At 45.0% G+C, this 18,427-nt stretch overlaps 1 protein-coding gene across 5 annotated transcripts in view; it reads left to right on the top strand.

Annotated features, from left to right (window-relative positions):
* NFATC2 (nuclear factor of activated T cells 2) overlaps window positions 1-18,427 on the top strand; it is an 88,263-nt gene that overhangs the window by 52,146 nt on the left and 17,690 nt on the right. For all 5 annotated transcript variants that reach the window (XM_042834462.1, XM_042834458.1, XM_042834460.1 and 2 more), the window contains exons 7-9: window positions 3,029-3,084; window positions 3,988-4,114; window positions 5,676-6,371. In XM_042834462.1, the coding sequence (XP_042690396.1) occupies window positions 3,029-3,084; window positions 3,988-4,114; window positions 5,676-6,371 (879 nt within the window). The remainder of the gene's footprint in view (window positions 1-3,028; window positions 3,085-3,987; window positions 4,115-5,675; window positions 6,372-18,427) is intronic.

The raw sequence follows: 18,427 nt of genomic DNA, 5'->3' as shown, positions 1-18,427 counted from the left end.
AACAAAGATGAAAACACTGCCTGGGGGAGAACAGTGTCAAGTATTCCCACTTGGCGAGCCTTGTCAGGACATCTTCGTATTGCATTGCTGAGACTATTCCTAATGCAAGTCTCTACTGGGACTTTTATGTCACATCTTCTTGTTTTGTATCTTCCTGTTTCCCTTTACCGCCTCTTTTCCTCAGAGGGCTACAAAAATTGCTCCTTTAGAGTTGTTTTGGCATCTGTGGTAAGGTTCCTTAGCACCTATTACGACGGTTTCTTTTCACCTCAAAGGGGAATCCCCCCATTAAGTATTTACTGCCTTGTCATCAGATGATGCATTTGGTATCTGCAGGATTAAACCCGAAGCCTCCCGCTTCCCCAAATGCGTTTACCATTGCAGCCATAGTAAAGTATTAGCTATGTTAATAGGGGCATAGATTTAACCTGCAACAGCCCAGAGCAGTGGCCAAAGCAAATGCTTGTTATTAACTATCAGAATACTTTCCATTCATTTGCACAGCGGTCCTCTGGGATGGCAGGGCTAACGGCAGCCAGACCAGAGCTTGCTGCTCCAATTACTCCGCTTGCTCTGGCCACCTCCTCCCCGCCACCCGTCACTAATCCGCATGCTAGCGTGGAGGAGACAACTGACTTGCTGGGGAGGGACTTGAAATGCTGAAAAGAGAAGAAGCCAGAAACATTTTGTGTTTCCTCCTTGCAACAAAGTGCTGTGGCAAGTGCTGGAGGGAGGTGTTTGGACTTTGCGTTGCAGCGGTGATGTGTGTGTATGCATGAGAGCAAGAAACGCAGCAAGCCAAGGGAAACACAGGGGGACCCAGCAAGGTCAAAGAGAAGAAGGGGCACATTGTGGACACCCAGGGAAACCCTCCTCCTTGTGAGTGTTTAGGGGCCAGAATGTAGCTGAGTTTCCTGGATAGGGGGTGCTAGGGGAGGCATGGTCCTGCTGGGCTCGCAGGGTGTGCTGGCACCCTGGGACTGAAGCAACGGGCAGCCACGGTGCAGAGCAGCAGCATGAGCCCTTCCCGAGGAGATGATACCCTGAGAGCTGGACACATCTGTTAGCTCAATGTCTGTGGAGGGGAGAACAAAGAGAAAGCAACAGAAGAAATGCAAAACGCATTTAAAAATACTCTTTCATTTCCCTTTTTGCCAGAAGCAGAAGTACTTAAATAACAGAGGACAAAAGCAGCTTTTGCAGCATTTCCAAGAATCAGGAAAAATAACAAGTCCTCTGAGAAGAAGTGTTTTTATGAGACTTTATGCTGTGCTACCAGGCCTGGGCATGCAGGAGGGGACCCTGCAATTCCTCCCTCTCTAATGCAGACGCCAGCTCCATGGCTGCGGTATTTCAGAGCGTGATATTTTGTATATGCCACCGCTACTCATTTTAAAATGAAACTTTCAGAAGGATAAGAGGCTCTTTTTTTGAAGGTACTAAGCTTGTTCCTTTGTCAGAGGAGATTTATTTGTTATTATCATGTGCCGAAGCTTTATTTTGCACATGTAAGAAATAAGTATATATAGTGAGAAGGCATGTATAACAGAAGTCAAGTATCTTGCATAGCATCTGGTCTTGTTCAACATCATCAGTGACCAGGATGAGGGGATAGAATGCACCCTCTGCAAGTTTGCAGATGATACAAAGCTGGAAGAAGTGGCTGACACACCAGAAGGCTGTGCTACCACTCAGTGAAACCTGGGCAAACTGTAGAGCTGGGCAGAGCTCAGTAAGGGCAAGTGTAGGGATCCTACAGTTGCATTCATGCAGGTTAGGGCTGTCCTGCTGGAGAGGAGCTCTTCAGAGAAGGCCCTGCACACCAGGCTGACCATAAGCCAGCAGTGTGATCTTGTGGCTGGGAAGGCAAATGGTACCAATGGGGTGCATTGCACAGAGTGTGGCCAGCAGGGTGAGGGAGATCATCCTCCACCTCTACTCTGCCCTGGTGAGGGCACACCTGGAGTTCTGTGTCCAGTTCTGGACTCTCCACTTTGAGAAAGATGGGGACCTTCTAGGGAGATTCCAGTGGAGGGCTGCAAGGATGTTTAGGAACCTGGAGTGTCTCTGTTACAAGGAAAGATTGAGAGAACTGGAAGTGTTCATCCTGGAAGAGACTGAGAAGGGATCTTACCAATGCTAATAAATATCTACAGGGTGGGAGTCCATTGAATGGGACCAGTCTCCTTTCAAGCAGTGCCCAGCAGCAGAACAAGGGTAGGTGGGCACAAACTGAAACATAGGAAGTTCCATCTGAACATAAGAAAAAACTCGTTTACTGTGAGGGTGACAGAGCTCTGGAACAGCTGTCCTAAGAGATTCTGGAGCCTCCTGTAGAGATACTCAAAACCCATCTGGATAACTTCCTGTGCAATCTACCAGGGGCAACCTGCTTTAACAGGGATGTTGGACTCAATAATCTTCAGAGGTCCCTTCCAACTTCTGAGATTCTGCGATTCGATAGCTGACTTCCCAGTTACATCAAGAATCTGTCCCTGATGGACTAGAGCATCTGCCAGCTTCACAGTACAGCATCTTTAGAAGTCAGCCTGAAGTCACTCAGTTTTGCATGCTACAGTCTCTGTGCACCAGAGCTGAATTTTTGCTTAGGCTTTCCTTCACCTCCTCACCCACGCTGTCCCTATTGCACTGGTGGGGAACTTTGTGGTTTAAGCTTAAAGTTTACTGCGCCCCTGACCCAGTGTGACCATTAAGGAGGTATCTGACCTTCTGGTGCCCTCCCTCAGTCAAGCTGGCTGAAATCAAGTCTGCTAAAAAGCAGATGTTGCACTTGTGTGGAATATTTCATTCCTCAGTTTGCTTAATTTCTACATAAACATTTAATTTTAATACGTAAGTCTTTTCCTGGTGAGAGAAGCGTTCAATGATGTATTTAAATTAAATGCTGTGCCTTTTGGCTGAAATGAAGTCCATTTTGAGAGCTTTGCCCTTAATTTGTTGCTTTTTTTTCCTAAGCTTTATGATTTAAAAAAGATACAGTTAGGTTAATACTGTAATGTTCTTCTAGATGGGCAGCAGATCTGGGAAATGGAGGCGACAGTGGATAAAGATAAGAGCCAGCCTGTAAGTATGCAAAACATTGGATGTCCTCTCCTTGTGCTTCTCAGACAGCAGCTTGTATTCAGGGGTTAGTTTCCAAAGAGCGTCTCAACAGAAAGAGCTGCTATCTGACTGCTGTGAGGCACAAATGTCAAATGCTTCAGTAGTAGATGTGCTGCAGAAAGAAACTATTCATTTAGCAGTAACCCACAGCAAATTGAATAACTGCTAGATTTTGTGTTCTTGCAGAAGACACCATTGTATCAGCCCAGTTTTGAAAGAGTCCTCTGCAGGATGCTGGCTGTCCTGACTTCCTTTTGCCTATGTGGAAGTCTTGGGTGCACTGTACTGTGCAGGACAGGATTTGCACTACAGTATTTAAAATTAACATTGGTCTTTCAAGGGAATGAGTCTCATTGTTCACTTTGCTACTGGGACTGTACTGTAGTAGGTCAGCACATTTAGGAGCTAGCACTTGCATTGCCATGGGCCATGCCTGCCCTTGTGGAAGAGAATGGGGCACTCACTGTTAATTTCCATGGAATCAAGATCTGGCTGTAAGTAAGAAACCTATAGAATAACCAAGTTTATCCTAACACAAAGAGGGAAACCTACAATACTTATTTGTTTATCAAGCACCCATTCTGTGTCTTTTATTTGTAGCTGAGATCTCTGCCTGCAAATTGAGGATAACATCAAGTACCAGAGAGGATACAGTGCATACAAACCAATTTGCTAATACCAAAAGTCTTCCTGTTTTTCACCATCTGTTCTTTTTTCCTTTCTTCCTCACATAATGTTCTTTATTGGGATGAACTGGGAGGTTTCCCTTCCTCGATCCCTGGGCATGTAATGGGGGAGCTGCACGCAACAGTCTGCTGCTGGCCTCAGTTACTAATGCTGCTCCGTCCCCTTTCGCTGTTTCAGAGCATGCTCTTTGTAGAAATACCGGAGTACCGGAACAAGCACATTCGCACACCTGTGAAGGTGAATTTCTATGTCATCAATGGCAAAAGAAAAAGAAGCCAACCCCAGCATTTTACCTATCACCCAGGTAATTCTCAAGGGCAGTGCGAGTCGTTGCCTAGTTCTCATGAGCGAGATGTTATTTTCCACTATGTTGTTTCCCCATTATACGAGGATCTAAATTTTACTAAGTTCATTCAGCTAATTGCAAATAAGTGCTCAACAACTGTTTGGTTTAAAGGATGCGTGTGATTTCAGATTGAGAATTTCCCATAAACTTTAGGGGGCAGCCACGTAGGCCATGGACTGATTCTGCCTCATTCACTTGATGGGAGTTTGCCAACAACTTCAGTGGGAGCAGACTCAGTTTGTGACATGATCTGACCCTGTGAAAACAATGAGCATTGCCTTCCCCAGTTGACGTGTACAACAGTAAGATAACATCGGATCTGGGAAAATTAAAAAGGGCTTGGTAAGGAGGAAGAAGAGTAATATATACTCTTCAGAATGGAGTTGTTGAGAAAAATGTGAGTGCTTTTGTGATGTTTTAACTCTTGGGAATTGATGAGCAATCTCACAATAAACGCAACAGGATTACTAATGAGATTCCCATAATTTCTTAGCTTTGGCTGGGAGAAAAACGTTGTGAGAAAATCAGAGTATTGTGCTTGTGGAAACCAGAAAGCATAAAATAACAGTACCAGATTTTTTCAAGCTTCAAAATGATGTCTTAATTTGACTGGTTTCTAAGAACAAGCAAACATTCATCCTGCTTTTATTTTAATCTGCTCCAACTTAACAGTTGTTGATTCTCTTCTTAGGTGTATGAATTGTGTAGGACATCACTGACACAAAGGTTTAATGCAATGCTAAATTGTCCACCTGTTGAATAATATTGAAAAGTACAATTTAAACACAACCTCTGAGACAGACTGCTTCAGAGTAGAAAGCTTACACTTCCCAAAGAAATAACACTGTTGCTTGACCATTATATGGTTTCCATTGTATGATATTTCTGTACTAAGCTTTGGGAAAGGTTTAAATTTAAAAAAAAAAAAAAAAAAAAAAAAGCCTTAGAAATGTCAGAATTTCTAAGGTCTGTAGAAGACCAGAAGACCATCATTTACTCATACTAAGGCAACTTTTCCTAAGGGGTGCTCTTTGTACTGAGGATATTACTTGTAGCAAAAGGCCTGAAAGAGGGCCCTTCAGTAGTTCAGCACTGCCTTTGGTCACTGGCTAAATGTCTGGTAGAAAAATGAAGCGCCGTATGTGTCACAGAATGACTGTTCATTCACTCTTCCTTTCAGATGCAAATATTACGTGGGACACCTATCTGTGGTGCTTCTTACTTTGCTTATGTTCCAGAATGGCTCTTAAGTGAATTAAAATACGGTATTTTTCAATTTTCAGAAATCTGTGGTTAAATGATTGATCAAAGACTTTCTGGAACATCTTAGTTCAAAATGCATTCAAGTGAGAGCCTCCCACCATTGCATATATATGTTTTGTTAAACTTAATGCCTGTGTGATATGAGCTTGCATGTGTAGATCTCGTAAATGGTTTAAATCTCTTTTTACTTCAAGGAAAACTTCTCTGTTTCTCATCAGCTTGTTACGAATAACATCCTTTGCATGCTTTATTGTAGTACCATCAATCAAAACAGAGCCCATTGATGACTATGATCCAGCCCTAATCTGCAATACAGTCCACAGTGGTCTGGGAACAGTCACACAGCCGTACTATTCACAGCACACAATGGTCACCGAATCCCCTTCCTGTCTTGTGGCCACTATGGCTCCCTGCCAGCAGTTGTGCTCGGGCCTTTCTTCTCCTGATTCTCGATACCATCAGCAGAATCCAGCTGCAGTAGTATACCAAAGAAGCAAGAGCCTTAGCCCAAGCCAGCTGGGCTACCAGCAGTCCGGTTTGATGGCTACACCGGTTGCAATTTCAGATGCCCATAGGTCAGTGCTAGTGCATGCTGGTTCCCCAGGCCAAACTTCAGCAGTGCTCCACCACTCTCCAGGCAACCAGCAATCTTCTCCAGTGATTCACTACTCTCCAACCAACCAGCAGCTGAGGTGTGGAAGTCACCAGGAATTTCAGCACATTATGTGCTGTGAAAATTTTACGTCCAGTGTTGCAAGACCAAGCCAGCCCCAAGTCAGTCAAGCACAGAGATTAAGTCCGAGTTCATATCCTACCGTGATCCAGCAGCAGACAGCTTCAGGCCAGCGGGCAGCAAAAAATGGACAACCAGTCAGCGACCAGAAAGAAGTGTTACCAGCTGGAGTCACTATTAAGCAGGAGCAGAATTTGGACCAAGCGTACCTGGATGATGGTAAGCACCACTCTTCTCTTGTACAGTCCGATGGTTGGAGGGAGGGGTGAAGTTCATGGCTTGTAAATTCCACCTGTTCCTTGGCACAGCGATGACGAGGCCTCCTTCTGATGAGTGTGTGTATTTGCTGTTTGCTCATATAAGTATGCTTTTTGTCTTTTATCAATTGCATTTTTGGTAGATGGCAATGTGCTGTGGCTACTGTGCAGAAAGCAGCGTTCAGCAGAAACCCTCTGTCTTGCTTTGTGACATGGAGTGAGCTGTCAGGTTTCAAGCTGTTGCCATTTTGTTTCCGTTTGCCAAGCATTACTTTGGAAAATGGAGAAATTGAAACAAAATGCACTTTTAAATTATTTTTTATTATTCATATCAGGGCAAAGTCCACTCTGTAAAATGCTTTTGTACATTTTGTACCAAAAAAACCCCATTGAACAGTCTATCAAGGCCTGTAATGAATAGGGTTGTGCTGCAGGCAAAACTATTGCAGATGTTCTAGATGAACAGTAGGACATTGATAAGTAAAACAATGCTGTTTCTTTGTCATGAGCTTTGCAGATTTAGCCTTTAGGAATGAATATAAGTTAGAGTAAAGCCTTCTTTGAACATATCCTGCTTTTTCTTAGGTAGGCAGATACTGGCAAACTGGTTGGTTGGTTCTTTTATTAAAATAGTAGGACTGTTCCTTGCAAGAGGAAATCAATGCAAAGTTAATACTAGCTGCTGGCTGCTGCAATCATGAAGGCCACTAGCGAAACTTACATTGATTTTACTGGAGCAGAGTGAGATTGCTTGATGTATTGCTGCTAATATAGAGTGTTCTTGCAAAGTAAAGACTTGATTTTTGCATGTATTCACTGCTTTTATCCTTTCAGTCTGGGTAATTGCATGCATGATTTGAGATTTCTCCTTCAGTAGCCCCCTAGAGTTGTAAAATTGTGCACATGAAAGAATTTTTTTCCCAGGTTGAGGTACTGAGTGCTCTGTGGCTGTGTCATACACAGTTTTGCTGCTTTAGCGCACGAGGTAGAACGTGTATTGTTTACTCCATTGGTCTCTGTTTGAAATAAATATAATTGATACAGTTTTGGTGCTGTGACAGTAAAATCTGTAGAGTTTTTACCAATCTCCTTGTCTGAAAAGAAGTGTCAAGTTGGGCTGTAACAGTGAATGTGATTTAGGAAATTTGCTAGATCTGCATGAAAACAGCTAAGAAAATCCACTTCCCGTTCAGAGAGTGGGGCGTGATAGCAAAGCAAGATAATCTTTCTGATGATAAAAATGAATGCTGTGTTGTAAGGCACTTTTAATATGACTTGCTGAGGGGCTCTTATATGAGAAATACTTGGCATAAACCTTGTAAGAGAAACAGAAAGAAGGAAAGATGAAGTTAAAGCTAGCAAACGTTAGTCGAGCCCAGGTCCATTTAAATGAACTCCCAAAACAGACCACATTAATTGCAGTGGATTTTGAATGAGGCCAGAAGCATGTAAATGCAGCATGGCTCACAAGGGATGCACTTGACCTCTGTTCTAAAAGGAGCCATTGGGCAGAATAGCAGCAAGTTAGAAATGAAATTCCAGGCTTCTGTCTGAGAGTTAGAGATTAATATATCAATTCATCAGCACATATCAAGCAAGGTGATGTTGGTCACATCCAGCTCCTTACTGACTTCAGTGAGTTCACATCAGTTAGAGAAGTGTGACTTGGAAAACTGTGATTTACTTTAGGACTTTGCAAAACATTTGATTCTGAAATGTTCAGGACTTGAATTGAAAAGCCACTTTGTTTTGCTGCTGGGGAAAAGTGACTCAGAACTTAACAAAAGCCATATTTTTCCTAGCTAGAAAGTTTATTTTTGTGCTTTATAGTATTAAAAGAAACCAAACCCAAAGGATTATGGAGGCTTTGCCCTCAAAACCCTTTTATCCAAAAAACTCTTCTGAGATAAAGTGAGCCGTTAGGTCTTGGGATCTTTCACAGACACACACTGAGGTGATGGTTCCTCAGCCTGGCTTGGCACGAGCGCGCTGCCCTGTCGCTGATGTTCACATGTTAGGCAACGACTGTCCTGGTGCCTCTCGCTTCCCTTCTCTCCTCTTCCCTTCCCCCATCTTCCTCCTCCCTCCTCTTTGTTCTTCTTTCTCCATATTTCTGCTGACAGTCCAGCTTTCGACTCTTCCTGCATCTCTGACCCCTTCTTCTCACCTCTTGTCTTCTGTCTTCATGCTTAAAACACACCCTTAATGTTCTGGACTTTGCTTCTATTCTGAGCTCTGCCATGAACTGCTTGTGTGCCTTGGGACAGCCCCTGCTCCATCAGTTCTCACTCCTGAAGCTGCCGCCTCTCAGAAGGGAGTACAGAATCCCAGTGTTTGAGCCTTCCTGGATGTCGCCAGGGAAGAACATCTCGTAGATAACACAAGTACTTTAACACAATTATTTTACACATACATATGTACATTCAGACACACACATAGCTTTCTGATGAACTAGTGTAAAGAAGAATCCCCAGAGGAAGGGACTGTACGTGGAAAATAAGCAGCAAAATCTTTGCCTCGCAGATTCATTCCTCTTGTAAATACATTGGGAGTGAAGATAAGTGGTCGGGAAAACCTTCAGGGGACATCAGGAGATGCTGGCAAGACGCGATTTGTTTCAAATGCAGGTGAAGAAAGTAGGAAGATTGAGCTTCAGCCAAGGCCTCAATTTTGTAAAGCTCATCACCAAAACCAACCACTACGAGTTGTAAAAAACTGATTATTTGCAACACCATCCAAAACGTATTGGTGTTGACTTGCACAAGAGCAGAATGGAGAGCAGGCATGGCTGTGGCCTGGGGCACTGGCTGTGCTCCTGCTGCAGAACCAGAGGTTTCCTGCACAGCCCTGGGAAGCTGCTCAGCTGCCTGCCACAGCTCCCATCTGTCACACAGAGATACTGGGATGGTGTGAGAAGAGCAGGAGGAGGGTGAATGTATCACAGGCAAAGCATTCAGATGCCACATGATCTGAAAGTGTCCTGCAGAGGTTCAGTGTAAATGTGGTGTTAGGTCTTTCCATGTACAAATAAATGGACGTGTAGCTGTTGTTTTATCAAGCTGCCTGCCCCGGATTTAGTCCTTCTTTTAGCTTTAGCTGTCACACTGTGTGCTTTTTGCTTTACAAAGAAAAGTGGTTGTCATTATTCAGATGGTAACTATCAAACCACATCTGACACTCAGAGCTGTCTGCTTGATATAGCATCTTTAAGTGATTTTTGGTGCACCAGTAATCTTTAATGGGGAGAAGCGAGGCAGATGCTTGTGTAGTGCAGTCAGATGATGATTGGCAGAGGTGTTTCATAGTCAACTCATGCGTTCCAGAGAAAATTTCACATGCAGAAGAAAGTTCTTAGAAGACTGGTCTGCAATGTGTGCAATGGCACGCCTGTAATTCACCGGCACTTTCCCCTTTGCTGTGAGCAATGTGTTCGTCCCCACCACAGTAACCATTGCCCTCACTTGGGAGTGTGTAAGATCTCTGCTTTTTCTTTTCGTGTTCTGTCATTCAACTACCAGAAAATCCAGGGTCTGAAATCGAATGCAATTCTTTCCTTTCCTCCATGGACAGGAGGATCTTTTTCTGAGCTTTTCTCTCTCTTTGCAGAAGGTGGTTGGAGGATTTATAGTTGTCTTCATCGTGCGTCTGCACTCGACAAATGCAGAGAAAAAGAGTGATCCAAGGCAGAGAGGGAAATGCCCTTGTTTCCCCGTGTTTTAGACAGGAGTGAATTTGCATGTTACAAATGAGCTGTGGTTCAGTGAGGGCTGCAATTTACATCATAAAAAGCCATGCTCTGTTTCTAATTAGAACTACTTTTCATAGAAGGTGTGGTCATTTCTGCTCAGACAGGGTTTTACCAAATGTGAAGCATGTTCATTCTCCGAAGCATTTTGCTCAAACACACCAGCAAAGCTGCGTATTCATCAGACTCGTTCCTGATGCTCTGACTTTATTCCAAATTTTCTGTTCACTGCTGGGACCTTACACCACTCACAGAGCACACTGCATGCTTCATTTTTGGATTGCTGCTGTTGTGTTTGTGTCGCATTAGGACTGAAGTCTTGCAGTCACATGCCAGAGTCCTGCTTTGCTGGGTGTGATATGAAAAAAGAACAAAAAGGTGGAAGGAGAAAGATTGCCATATCAAGAAGCAGGTCTCCTGTGCTGTGTCACTGTTTGAAATTTCAGCCCTTTTCAAGGCCACTCATCTCCCAGTAGACTTTCTGAGTGACTGTCCTGCTGCCTAGAACATGCAAAAGAAAACAAAGTGAGAAAAAGAAAAACCCATACATCTAAAATCAGCAGTGGAGGAAGGAAGAAAATGAATCGAGTGATTAAAACCATAGTTCCACTGGCACCTCTTTGTTCTCAAGCTCAGTAATCTGTAATTGGTGCAGTAAATGCCCACAGGCAAGTTGTGTTACAAAGCGTTTCCTGTTCAAAAGAACATGCAGGCTCCATTAGGAGACCACGGGCACAGCTGCCAAGAACTGACAGTGCAGGATGGGTGTGTGGACGCTCTCTCAGTGCCTCGATGGGCAGAGTCCCACCAGCAACTGATGCACCAAGGCTCTAAGCCCTGGTCCACACGATTTGCTGCTGTTTGAAGACTTTACCAGAGGACAGTTATCAGCAGAAAGCCCCTAGTTTTCAGAAGGCATCAAGCAATTCTCAGTGATAGTTTTGAAATGCTGGCAGAGTCACTTGAAAAAAAGAACTTGTTCATTCATTTAGGAGTTGAGAGCTTCTAAACCACAATAAAGTCCTTTCCCAGACTTGCTGTCCATTTGCTCCACGCTCATGGCATTCCTTAGGCGGTCTGAATCACAGACAGCAGACAGCTCTTATAAAGACCATAGACACCCATCTGCTGGAAGACATCTGCCAAAATAGACTATACCCACTTTCAGTTTAAAGGGATAACAACAGTCACATTTTTCAGTCCAGTGACATTATTGGTTCAGTGCAGAGGAACACTAACAAACTGAGATAATTCCACTGCAGAAAGCAGCAGGCAAGGCTTCTCCCCTGCTCTTACAGACGGATGAAGTGGAGCATGGAGCTGCTGAGTGATTTGCCCAAGGTGATGCAGAATGCCACTGGTAAAACGGCAGCTGGCCTGAGGGATCCCAGGCTGCCAGGACCCCGTGTGCAGGCACAGGGGTAGCAGTGAGACAGTGAAGGCACAGCTCACTTGTGCCAACAGGAGGAATGGCAGAGCTGCTCTCTCCTTTTTTTCCTTTCCAGCAAACTCACTTTCTTTTTTTACTGTTTGTATCTAAGCATACTATCCACTTATAGAACTGAATGATTGACTGCTGGCAGGGGTACATTGCCTGTCTCTGAGAACAGGTGTGGTTGTTAGAAACACCTTCATTTCCTAGTGCACAGCACTAAAAAGTGCAGAGAAAGAGCAAAGCTGTCGTAAAGCAAGAGCAGGGTGTAAGAAAAATGAGTCAGTGGTCTTCCTGTCAGCTAGGAGTGACACTGAGTGTTCTGCACAGAGAGTCTTTCAGTTCAGTCAACATCGTAACTGTTTTGACAACATTTTTTTGAAACGGAGGCTGTTAGAAATGAGAAATGTGAAGATAGGAAATGGTTTATAACAAAACTGCAAAGCCAGAAAGGGGGTTAACTCCTAGAGTTACCATTTTGCATCGAACTGGGGGAGCGCTTTCTGGAAACCTTTCACAAGGCTTGTCTGAGGCAGCTTACCACATAACTGTGCTGGTTGAGGTGGCTGATATTTTTTTTTTGCTAACACAGCTATTATGGTAAGAGCCCTTGTATAGACACAGCTCTGTTGGTGTAAAACCGCTGCAATCAGCACGTCTGGTGCCAAGGTGGGAAGCACCACCAGCTGCTTTGCGGAAGGGTTCTGTAGCAGCACGGCCACGGCTGTGCAGGAAGGGTTTCACCAGCAGCACCAGTGCCTCTCAGCTGGCTGGACTTGTAGAGGTAGCTGCAGCCCATGTCATAGAATGGATTCCCACATGGGTTACGGTTGCACGAGCTCAGCTTTGCATGCTTACCACCTCAGAATGAATCCTGATGCCATTGCTCCTGCAAAGATGACGCAATGTGCTGGATTCATTTATTATGAAGATGTGTTGCTGGGGGGAACTGTTCCCCCTGGGAGCTACACCAGCAGCGAGGTGTGCGTTGTCCTCATGGTGTATTCTGTTGTCTCCCCTTTAAGATCAATTCTTTGTAATTGGTGTAAGTGTAACCAGTCATCTGCATTGCGTCCACATGGCGGCTCAAAGGTTTTGCTAATTCTTTGTAATTTCATTGTGAGTCTTGGAATATTGATAGTGATTTAAAGTCCCTATGCGGGCAGCTGCAGCAAACTACGAGATTTTTTTCTCTTAGTGATCTTTTCAAGTTTGATCCAAGAAAAGCAACAACAAAAAAATTAAAACTATGACCGTGTCTTGGTCTTCCGGGCGGGCAAAAAGGAAGCAGCAGGGATTGACTGCCCGATTTTTAAACCAATCTCATGGTTATTAGGTGCATGACTCACTAGCCTTCAGCACCTGTGTTTGGTGTTGATGCTTTTCACAGTTTCATTTGTTACGAATGCTGTTAGTGTTAAGAATGCTCGAAAGTGAGAAAAGAGTAGAGATGTTTTCTCCCCTGAAATGCCTGTATAATGGAGGATTCCCATCCTGCTGTGTGGGTCAGGGTGCAGGCAGCTCAGGCAGTTTTCAAACTGCGCTTCCAAAATATTGCAGGCAGGTGTAAAGAGCCCCATTGCATTGGAAGGTTGGGACAACAACTGCACATTTACTCTAGCTGTTGTGAAATGAGATGCCTGGAGAAAGTAACCATCTTGAAGATACAAGGCCTGGTTGTGGTGCAAAGTGAAAGGCAGTTGCAAAGCCTTCTGCTACAGAAGAGCCGCATGTTTCACACCAGCAGCACTGCTGTGGCTGAGGGCAGCTGCTGGCAGGCAGCACAGCAGTGGCTGGGGCACCTGTGGCCCACGTAGCTTTCTGTCTCTCACAAGAATTATTCTGTCTCTCATAAGAATTATCACCCTGTTGGTGAATAATTTAAAATTCATTTTTCTGCCACTAGCTTTTCATACTTCATTTCTTAAAAAATACCATTATTTATAGATCCCTAGCAATTTAAAATAAAAAGGACAAACCATCTGAATTTCCCATCAAAGGCAATGTTCTTATACAAACTCGGAGCAGCAGGAGCAGCTTTTCAGCCCGGCAGAAGCTGGTATGGCCTTACAGTACCCAGTCACTTTGTAATGCTAGTTACTCACCAGTTTCCAAGAGACTTGTATGCTCTAGCTTGGATGCAGTGCGCTGTTCGAGGAATTGTAAAAGCAGACTGGACAAATGCACAAGACAACCCTGCATTGGCTATGGGAGGCACTAAATGACCTAATAGGTCATTCCTGCTTCTGCGATCTGAAAAACAAGCACCACAACTGTAGTCATGCCAGCAGGGACGTCAGAGATAGGAGAAAGAAAGCAAATGCTCGAAGACTGTAATGTTCCCTTCCCGGCAACTAGCTTCTAATGTGAGTGTTCAGCCAGCTGCTAACTGTCACAGTCCCTCATTTTGTAACATAACTTTTTCTGTGTTTGCCGAGAAGAAGCCAGAGAAAGGTAAAAGCCAGCCTAAAATGTGTAAACAATGCAGTTGTGTCTGAATCATCTCTCCAAGTCCCCGTGCTTCAATTTTGCAAGCACAGAAGTCTGGGCGTATATCCAGCTGTGAATTTCACAGATGGATCCTCTCTTTAAAGGGGTCTGTGCAAAAACCTAAATCCAAGTATTCCCAGCTTTGGAAACTGTCCCATTCTTCAGTATAGGTGCATGTCTGCTACAAATACCACAGTCTGCTTGGCAATTAAAACTCTGATCTCTTTATATTCACATGACTCATGGTTCGATAACGTTGACTTTGAAAACTTGGACCTGGGATAGATTTAAGCAGTGGATTACATTAGATATAAAGGAGTTAAATCTTCAGCTACTATAAGCTAGAGCAAAAGCAGTGAGGATCAAAGGACTTTGGGGGTGCTGCCCATGTGACTCAGCAGAGCAGCACTAATTCACTAAGTGAGAAACTGGTCTAATACTCTCCATCTCCCTGCAGGTTCTCTTAATCCACACAGTTCTCATTTTAATCAAGACACGTCTTTTTGTGGTTTTTTAATTTGGAAACTTTTTGCACTCCAAAACGGACTAAATCCTGCCCTCAGCTGAACAAACACCATGTATTTAGAGTGAAAGTGTCATCAAACTAGATTTAGTGAGAAGACTATTATTGGCTTCTGCCCATGGACACTGGAGTGATAGGTTTGCATCTGAGGGAGAATTTCCCACGTGGATAACTGGCAGGTGTGACAGGGGAGAACAGGGCACGGCGTCCCATCCTGCACTCTGGGCACGCTTTGGCTCGTGGCAGGGAGGTACTCAGCAGACCTGGTGTGCACCAGGGTGCAGCACATGGCAGGGAGATCTCGCAGCTGTGCAGGGACAACCAGGTGACACTGTGTGGCTTCATCCTTTTCCAGTGCTTCTGTGTTGACGTGCTCTTCCTTCGTGCAAGGATGCTGAGCCTTTGTTTTTAACATGCAGAGGATAATTTGGAGCAGGGCAAAAGCACTAAATTAGAGGAGTATGAGCTTGCAATCATTCCCTCTGATTATCTGTGCCAGGGGAGCCAAGTCAAAGATTCCCAAATGGTGGTGTGGTTTGGTGCAGTTTCTTAATGATGAATGACTTCATCATTCATGAATGAATCAAGTCAAACGTAGGACAAATAGTGAGACACATGAATGACTCTTATGACATTTGCAGTGTCTCAATCGGTGCTGATTTATTTAGGTGGTTTCTAAGTTTCTTAGGAAAGAGTGAGAATGACTAAATGAGGGGGGAACCACTTCAAAAGAAGGGGAGTCAATGGTGAAAGTATTGTGACAGTTAAACCCCCCTGGGTTCAGTAGCTGTCATTATGAGCAATGCAGCATTGGAGATGTTGTCAGAGCGCAGCTCCAGGAGGCTCAGTAGCCCCAGGGCCAGAGGAGGCAGAGTGATGCACCGGGCACTGCTCTCCTGTCCGGCCAGACACCTCCTGCTGCCTGGGGGATGCTCACAGCCCCCTGGGGTTTCCCATTCCTGTGTGGGGGGAGTGGGCTCTGAAGGTGTCCATGGAGGTGCTGGTGCTGAGCGGTTCCTGCCCTCAGATGTTGTGTGCAGAGCTTCAGTCACACGAGTCACAGGCCAGCCCCCCCCAGCCCAAAGTAAGGCTCGGCATTTCTGTAGCTAACGGTCACTGTCTGGCTGTCCTGTTGGCTGAGGTGTGTCCCTCAGTTCAAGGCCTTGGATATGCAGTAACTGTGTTTGTACAAATTGATATTCGCTAAAGGCTGCCAATTGTCTGAAAATGTGGGCACTGGGCAGGTGCACAGAGCAGACTGGCGTGGCTCGAATCAGACGAGGAGCAGGGCAAGTCAGAGAAGACTTCTGAGATGTATAGTTTTTAACTACACTATGTCTTGTGTGTCTTTTTTCTTTAAAATTACATTAGTTTTTCCTTATCTGGTTTCTTCTTTACACATCTGCGTTGGCTTTGAGTGGAGTGCTGTCTTCCTTCTTGGAATGAGTACCAAGGTCCTATCAGCCAGCAGACAAGTCAAGAGGGCTGTTAGTGAGGAGGGCTGGCTTGGAGGAGTAGCAGATTTAGTGCTCCTCTGACCAATTCTGTCATGCAGAACAGCATCTCTGCTCTTCAGAAACCACCATCGAGGGCGAGTGGCTGTGCACAAGGCTGGAAGAAACCTCTTCTGTGTGCAGCACTCTCAGTAGGCAGCGTCCCCCAGCAGTGCAAACCAGGTAGCCATTAATCCCAATTAGACTGTAATACTTACAAGTCTTTTGTCAAGTTGTGGTCAGTATAAGACATTCATTTCCTCCCATGCATGCAATGAGAGATGTGTGCAGCCGATGGCTGGGCTCTTGCAGGAACCTCCTGCTCCCACACACGGCCACACTGCACCCAGGTGGCTCTGGGCTGAGGAATGGGAGCAGTCAGCCAAGGGCTGTGTCTGCCTCAGCCTCACTGCAGAGGTCGCTCTGCTCGTTGTGTGTCCTCACCAAAACCTCCCGAGGATGTCTCTGTTCAGGACTCAATGCTCATGCACAGCTGGCAGATGCACAGTGGTCCGGGGACTCCCTGGCTGTGGCACACAAGCAAAAATGCTTTGGCAGACAAAGAAATGAGAAAATTAACTTTCTTGTCTTCAGAAAGCAGTGTGCGCCATCATGCCTGGATGGATGGAATTTGTTTTGATAGCAAAACAAGTTCTATGGAAACCATTGTGAACCCTGCAGTGAGGCTGCCCAGGAGAATTGGGGAAAGCCGCTTTTGTTTGTTGTGCTTGGCACCGTTTTGCTCTGGATGAAGATGCTTTAATTTTGTGGGGAGACCCAAGAGAGCATTCCTCTTTTTCCATACCAGAAAGCCTTCCAAGATGGCATAAGCATCCCCTCTTTCCAGCTGCTCCTTTCCAAACACACTGTGCCTCCTAAAGATAGTCTTTACAGTGGCTGGGGCTGGTGGAAAACATGAAGCTTGCATGGATTAGCACAGGAATTCATTTGGGCTGACGAATTGGGTTTCCCTCTATAAACAGCACTAGTGTTTTCGTCTTCTGGACAGCACAGCAAACTTCACATCCTCTTGCTCCTCAGCCCGCCTCTCCCACACTGTGCATGCATCCAGCAGCCTGGTAACAGACACACGAGGTGCTGCTGCTGGGGGTGGAGAAGAACAGGCCTTCAGCAAGGCGTTCCCAGTCTCCCCCCTTCTCAGACAGTTTTTTTCCAACCCTTTAAAGAGATAGTGTGATTATTTTGTTTTCTTGGTTTATTTTTGTTTCCAGGTAAAAGGGGAAATTAATCCCTTCTCCTCTGGTTTAGCGACCTTCCAAGCAGCCCACACTGTATGTTTGTGCATTTACTTTGCAGCTTTGTGTATCTTCAGCTATTATACACTTATCATCTGCAGGAATCTGGGATTCTCTAAAGAGGGTTTTGTCCGCTCCTTTTCCCCACAGACTTTGGTCTTTTTCTTTGCTCTTTTCCCAGTATTTCACACTCTTGTGTAGGATTGTGCTGATTTTTGTAGCCCCTGTGGGTGTGAGTGGCCAAGGAGCTGTGTCCAGAATCCCAGCTCCCTGCCCCTCCATCCTTCCCTTTTCTCCCTCCCTGCTGTAAACCCTCCATCAAGCCCTTCCCTGGCATTTTTCTAAACATCCCTTCTGCAACAAATGCACTTCTGTAGAGCTCATGCTTTCTTTTATAGCTCACTGGGGTTGTTATCACCTATCATTGGTTCCCTCGGCAGTGCCAGTTACTGCACTGAGCAGTGGTTCTGCCTGACTGTTCAGTCCTGGGTGATTTTGTCCAATTTACTGGGTGTGGAATTAGAGTTGTGAGGACAAGAACTGGAGACTTGGGATTCAGCTGTCAAATGGAGGAGTGGTTTAAGAAGTAGAGCCCTATCTGTTAACCACACTTAATCATTGTAAAATCCAAACCCTGTTAAAAGTTATTTCCTTGGAGGTAAGCCTCAGTGCTCTCTCCTACCCTTTAAGGCACTGCTGTAGGCATTGCCATACTTTCAGAACAAGCAGTTGGAGCATGTTGGAGTCAAGATGAAGCAGTTGGCTGCAACTAAGATGCTTTCTCTGCCACATTATTTACTGTAGATGCCTGTTTGTGCAGGTCTTGACCACCACGTTCTCCTCTGGTGAGGTTATGATGGAGTTCCCAGAAGGGTGATGAGGAAGCTGCCCCCAGGACTCCAAGGGGGGAAGGTTCTGGCCAGGACATGGGCTGTCCCACTTTAAGCAGGCTCACTGAGGTTTTGCAGCTGGAGCATCAGCCATGCTGAACCACGCAAGGAAAACAAAACCCATCCGATTTCCAAAATGCTAACAGCTGGATGCAGATGACATTACAGAATTAAAAAAAAAGAAAAAAG

The sequence above is a fragment of the Centrocercus urophasianus genome, unplaced genomic scaffold (genome assembly GCF_019232065.1).
Source record: "Centrocercus urophasianus isolate 14NV4802_14NV808 unplaced genomic scaffold, USGS_Curo_1.0 seq_46, whole genome shotgun sequence".
NCBI classification, from domain to species: domain Eukaryota; kingdom Metazoa; phylum Chordata; class Aves; order Galliformes; family Phasianidae; genus Centrocercus; species Centrocercus urophasianus.
The sequence above is the reverse complement of the archived record's forward strand: the minus strand, read 5'-3'. Positions and strand labels throughout refer to the sequence as shown.